The sequence below is a fragment of the Sander lucioperca genome, chromosome 19 (genome assembly GCF_008315115.2).
Source record: "Sander lucioperca isolate FBNREF2018 chromosome 19, SLUC_FBN_1.2, whole genome shotgun sequence".
NCBI classification, from domain to species: Eukaryota; Metazoa; Chordata; class Actinopteri; order Perciformes; family Percidae; genus Sander; species Sander lucioperca.
Window position 1 is genome coordinate 20472531 of NC_050191.1, and position 6277 is coordinate 20478807.

The 6277-nt window shown below is 41.5% G+C and overlaps 1 protein-coding gene across 1 annotated transcript; it reads left to right on the forward strand.

Annotated features, from left to right (window-relative positions):
* The first annotated feature begins 3023 nt into the window (after nt 1-3023).
* Nucleotides 3024-6276, forward strand: LOC116066504 (protein LEG1 homolog). Its single transcript, XM_031322617.2, has 9 exons — nt 3024-3374; nt 3568-3654; nt 3815-3888; nt 3997-4101; nt 4339-4457; nt 4988-5129; nt 5233-5329; nt 5444-5737; nt 6112-6276. Exons 1-8 carry the CDS (start codon nt 3077-3079, stop codon nt 5593-5595), a joined length of 1074 nt encoding a protein of 357 aa, XP_031178477.1. The 5' UTR covers nt 3024-3076; the 3' UTR covers nt 5596-5737; nt 6112-6276.
* Nucleotide 6277: the final 1 nt, after the last annotated feature.

A 6277-nucleotide genomic window follows, 5' to 3' on the forward strand; every position in this document is an offset into this window, starting at 1 on the left:
TGATGCGTTTCAATTAGTGTGTAGGCTAAATGGATGCTGAGGAGGTGAAACAGAGGCTGGCCTCTGGAGGACTTATTTTATTTCTTTGTTCCAACTTCCAAGTGGCCTATAGCCTACGTTAGTCATTGTGCGTGTGCCCGCTCGCGGTGTGAAGCGCATGTCCACGCTATTCTCCGACATGCACTCTGATCACTGCTGATAGACGGCCTTTTGTACAGTCGGGCTGTGGTTTGGGCTTTTAAAAAGCTGTCAATCAAAATGTACTTGTCGGGCTCGGGCCGAATTCTGTCGGGCTTGGGCCTTTTCGGGCCAAACTTTTAAGGCCCAATTACAGCTCTACTAGAGGGCACTTGATCACATTTTCTCTACTGGAGGGTATTCTTCACATTTTCTCGCATTTTCAGTAGCCAACAGGAAGGGCTCCCTGTAGGGCACCTCATCACAGTTTCAGTAGCCAACAGGAAGGGCTCCCTAGAGGGCACTTCATCAATGTGTTTTTGCACATGGCCCACCATAGAGGGAACTTTATCATATTTTATCTACCAACCCCAATTCCAATGAAGTTGGGAGGTTGTGTAAAACAGAATACAATTATTTGCAAATCCTTTTCAACCTATGTTCAATTGAATACGCTACAAAGATGAGCTATTTAATGTTCAAGCTAATAAACTTTATTGTTTTTTTGCAAATATTCACTCATTTTTAATTTGATGCCTGCAACACATTCCAAAAAACCTGGGACAGGGGCAACAAAAGACTGGGAAGTTGAGGAATGCTCAAAAAACACCAGTTTGGAACATTTCACAGGTGTATAGGTTAATTGGTCATGATTGGGTATAAAAGGAGCATCCCCAAAAGGCTCAGTCGTTAACAAGCAAGGATGGGGCGAGGTTCACCACTTTGTGAACAACTGCGTAAGCAGTCCAACAGTTTAAGAACGTTTCAATTCAACTCAACGTACAATTGAAAGGAATTTAGGGATTTCATTATCTACAGTCCATAACATCATCAAAGGATTCAGAGAATCTGAAGAAATCTCTGCATGTAAGCTGCAAGGCCAAAAACCAACATTGAATGCCTGTGACCTTCGATCCCTCAGGCGGCACTGCATTAAAAACCAACATCATTATGTAAAGGATATTACAACAGTCAAACCAGAAAACCATGCAGAACAAGCAAAATCCACATGACATTAAATTAGAGTTAGTTTCTTTACAGAAAATTAAAAAAGCTTTGTCTTACGATATAAAAACTTCAACTTACTTACTACTTACATTTGGCTAAAACTTTGGCTGCAATGGATTCACCTATAAGTGATTGATCCAATGTTAAACCCAAATATGTGACACTTGATTTACATACAATTTCAGACCCATTACACATCACCTTTAAAGTATTTGATTTTGCCAACTTCCTTTTTGTACCAAACAAGACTGATTAAGTCTTGCCCAGATGCATAGAGAGCTTATTGTCTACTAGCCACTGATTGACAGACTCAAGCTCTATGCCAAGAGTATTGTCTTTTACATTACACCCTGGGACAAGTAAAGCAGAATCATCAGCATATAATAGCAACTTGCACCATACCGCAGCTGATATGTCATTTATGTATACTAAAAATAACAGGGGCCCCAGGATTGAACCTTGGGGCACCCTGCATGTTATACTCTGTGGATCAGGGAGGGTCCCTTCAACATCACAGACTTGTGTCCTATCTGTTAGGTAAGAAGTGAACCATAAGAGTGCTGAGTTACTAAAACCACTGTAATTGCACTGTATTGTACGCTGTATTGTATACTGTTTAGAAATCAAAATATTGTGGTTTACAATATCGAAAATCTGGGGCGCGTTATGAAGTGCAAAATGGGACAACCGAGACCCCAGACTGTTGAGCAACTGAAGTCGTACATCAATCAAGAATGGGAAAAAATTTCACCTACAAAGCTTCAACAATTAGTGTCCCAAATGCTTATTGAGTGTTGTTAAAAGGAAAGGTGATGTAACACAGTAGTAAACATGCCCCTGTCCCAGCTTTTTTGGAACGTGTTGCAGGCATCAAATTCTAAATGAGTGAATTTTTGCAAAAAAACAATGAAGTTTATCAGTTTGAACATATATCTTGTCTTTGTAGTGTATTCATTTGAATATACTGTAGGTTCAAAAGGATTTGCAAAACATTGTATTCTGTTTTTATTTACGTTTTACACAACGTCCCATTGGAATTGGGTTTTGTACCATAGAGGCATCTGCTGCGTTTTTGTTCGAACATGGGTCATCAAGTCCAAAGTCTTCCAAGTCTACCAATGCAACATTATTTTTTTTAACCTTTATATATCCAGGTAAGTCAATTGAGAATAACTTCTCATTTGCAACGACAATCTGTCACACAGCTACACATTCATACCTGGAAGCTGCCCAGTACAACCACAGTCTGATCTGCTGGCCACTGAGCAGCTTCACTGGAGCAGTTGGGGTTAAGGGCACCTCAGTGGTGGTGATGAGGGGTGGGACAAGTGCTGCTCATTCACTTTCCCCCACTTTCCCCATTGTTGGCAAACAGTATGGTGGTCAGTCACATCTGCAGATGTAGATTTACTACTGTTGACCAACAGGGCATTGCTCTGCATTTCTATGCAGATTCAAGTGATCTGGCCAAAGGTCAAATGACAATCATTTTTTACTAATAGATTGAATTATGGATATTCAGAATGTATTTATTTTAAGACAGAAAATGTAAGCATAACAAGGCAATATTAAACATTGTATCACATGGGTGATACAACCCATGTTAGTTGATTGGCTCAGATGTGAAAAACATTGTCAGTTGTCAGTGATCATGGATCATGGTAATCTGCTTGTTGAGTTGAGTATGTGCATGATAGAGAGACTTTCTGATCTGAGTATTTGCATAGTATTGAGCTCTACACACATTATCTAATCTGTCTGTCATTGAGGGTCCATTGAACCTGGTTAGTCCATGTGATATGTAGGTCAGCACATTTAAACTGAGTATATAAACTGTGCATTTCTGTGACTATTGTGTTAGTCCAGAGTAGACCCACCCAGCTCCTCAGTCATGCTGCGTCCATCGTTCCTCAGCCTTCTCCTGGCATGTGCAGTGTCTCTTAGCAGCTCTGCTGTATTTCTAGAAAACGGCATGCCCATCCTGTGGACCCAAACGGCCGGCCAATTGACTGACCTGCCGATACAGAATGGCATCCTGACCCCCGACCCATGGCACTTCCTTCACCGTATGAGTCTTTACCGTCTGATGATAGCTGCAACAGACCCTTTTATGGGATCAATGGGGACTAATGCCACAGACAGTCCACTGTGGGGTCTGCCACTGCAGTTTGGATGGATGCTAACCTCAGGTTTTTTTAGTTTTTTTATTATTTCACAGTCTGTTTCCTTCACCTTCTCACACATATAATGAATAAATAACCAACTTTCACTGTGAGTTCCAGAGTCACTGAGTCCTAATCTGAGAGATCATAATAACACAATGCCACCAGCTACCAAAGAATCTATACACAAACTGATGCCGTTATGTACAATTTGTTGTAGGGCGTCTTGCTGACCCAACCGGTGCTACCACTTGCGGCCTGCAAACAGGAGATACTATGTGTGTTTCTACTCAGAGCTGGTGGAGCTGTAAGTATGACACACACACACACACACACACACACACACACTCATGCACAACACACACACACACACACACACACACACACACACACACACACACACACACACACACACACACACACACACATAGAAAACTAAAACACAAAACTTCTTCTTTCTCCTCCAGGTGTGACCTACTTTGTCTCTGTACTGCCCTTCCTGTCTGCTGCAAAGCAGGGCTTCATGGGAGCAGGAGTTCAGGTACTTGTGCAGCTAGACATCTCAAACTGAAAGTGAGACAATTGAAAACAAGACAGCTATGCTATGCTATGCTATGCTATGCTATGCTATGCTATGCGATTCTATTAGGTCCAGATGCAGATACCTGAAGGTGTACAGGACTATTGCACCACATACGCAAGCTGTGCGGCTAGCTACCCTGACGCCATGTCTAAGTGGGATGCCTTTTTCCAGGTACATGAGTTACACACGCACAAACATACACACACACACACACACACACACACACACACACACACACACACACACACACACACACACACACACACACACAATATAGCAATGCACTCTAGTGGACACTGTTTCATAGATTGATGATAATGTGTCTCTCTTCCTCATCCCCTGACTTTATGGAGGTGCAATTATAAATAGCTGGAGTACCTCCTTAATGTTGTATGTGTGTGTTTAAAGGGCCTCAGGGCTGCAGCTGACTCTCCTCTCCCTGAAAATGAGAAGAAAGACTCTCTCCTTGGTCTCTTCTGGGCGGCCCAAATGGCTTCAACTTATGCCTCTGCTGCATGCGACTCCAGGTAATCTAACTATCTATCTATTTATCTATCTAGATATCTAGCTATCGTTATGTGTTGTTAGTGTAATCCGTGCAAAAAACAAAGAGTAAAAAATATATTGTGGAAACATTTAAACACTCATGGACACTCAAATAAAATGGTGGGCAGTAAATATAGTGTGCTAGGCCTATATAGTAGTCTATAGGGAGTGATGAAATAGCCAAGCTGATTATTCCTGTTTCTAAACTTTATGCTAAAATAAGATAACACACTGTTGCTGCATCCGGGGCTTAGCACCGCCCAAGACATTTGTGATTGGTTTAAAGAAATACAAACAACCTAGAGCATATTTTTCGCCTATCCCAGAATGATAAACCAGTGTAGCCAGACCATAATCCAGCATTGAAACAGCACTGTGGCGATAAGTCTGGCTATGCAAGACTACTTCATATCTGACAGAGAGATATTAGAGCGGTATCATTTTTCTCATCTAACTCTCGGCAACAAAACAAATAAGCTGTCTCCCTCTCTTGTTCTCTCCTCTCCTTCAGGCAGAGCCACTACTCCTCTACAGAGGTTTCATTTGCAAAAAGCTGGGTGAACTCAGCTGAGTACGTTTCTGCTGCACATTTCCAATCCAATTTGCAAAAATCTTCAATGTTCATATCCCCTCTCCCAAGTCGTATTTTACGGGTACGTAACTAGAACTGCATACATTCATTCATTTCTAAACCACATTTTTACAACTTGTGTATTCATCTTATTTTTGTTCTGTCTGTCACATCTGTACGTCTAGGTGGACGACAGTGCGCCTAACATAGCTGATCTGAGTTCGGAGGAGAACCACACACTGTATGTCTTCTCCTGGATGAACAGTGTCAACAATCTACTTGGTAGGGCGCACACACACACACACACACACACACACACACACACACACACACACACTGTAATACAACTTTTTTTTATTGGATTAGTGAGCTGATCATGATCATGTCATCTACCAGGTGGGACACTGGTGCATATGTGGAAAAGTGCCATGTGTTCAGTGAACACAAGAGAGAAAGGCAGCGAGATGCTGGAGCAGCTCCTGCTGGATCCCACCTTTGCCACACACACTTTCCTGTCCATCATCACTGGAATGACTTCGAGCTGCTGAGACAAACTTAGAGACACACATAAACTTAGAGAGATAGCAACTCTAATTACATAATTGTAGTCATTTTTTACAGTACATAATACAGGAGTACTTTTGTATTACTCAGAAGGAGGGATCACTAAGAGAAGACACTTGCAAAACATCTTGGTACAGCTTCCTACCAAACAAATGCAAGAGAAAGCTGGCTAGGATAGCCAGGCAAGCCGTTAAGATCATAGGCATTCCACAAAAACAGCCATCTGATCTTTATATACAAGCAGTGGAAAGAAAATCCAACTTTATCATCCAGGATGCCTCCCACCCCCTCCACCAAAGCTTTGAGCTATTACCACCAGGAAGAAGGTTCAGAGTGCCTCTGGCTAAAAAGTCATTATACAACAAATCCTTCATTCCCAATGCAATACATATACAAAACTCATGCTACTGACACATCACACACACTCTGCCTTCAATCAAAAGAAAATGTTCTAACATGGCAACATATTAGACAATAAAGCTTTTGAATCTTGAATCTTGAAAATACATAACTGATATTTCTTTGAAAGTAAATTATGCCAATATTCAGAAGTTGTAGATCAACAGGAATTCCAGATTACAATTTAAAAGCAGGTAGACCTCTGTATGTCTCTGTTCTCGTCACTCTCTTGTGAGTATGTGTGCCCCAATAAAGTATCAACAAACC

What these genes read in the sequence shown, in the direction of transcription:
- LOC116066504 (XM_031322617.2), top strand. Translation starts at nt 3,077, where the DNA reads ATGCTGCGTCCATCGTTCCTCAGCCTTCTCCTGGCATGTGCAGTGTCT. An exon ending in TGGATGGATGCTAACCTCAG is followed by an intron (nt 3,375 to 3,567) that starts GTTTTTTTAGTT and finishes AATTTGTTGTAG; the next exon opens with GGCGTCTTGCTGACCCAACC. An exon ending in TCCCAAGTCGTATTTTACGG is followed by an intron (nt 5,130 to 5,232) that starts GTACGTAACTAG and finishes CTGTACGTCTAG; the next exon opens with GTGGACGACAGTGCGCCTAA.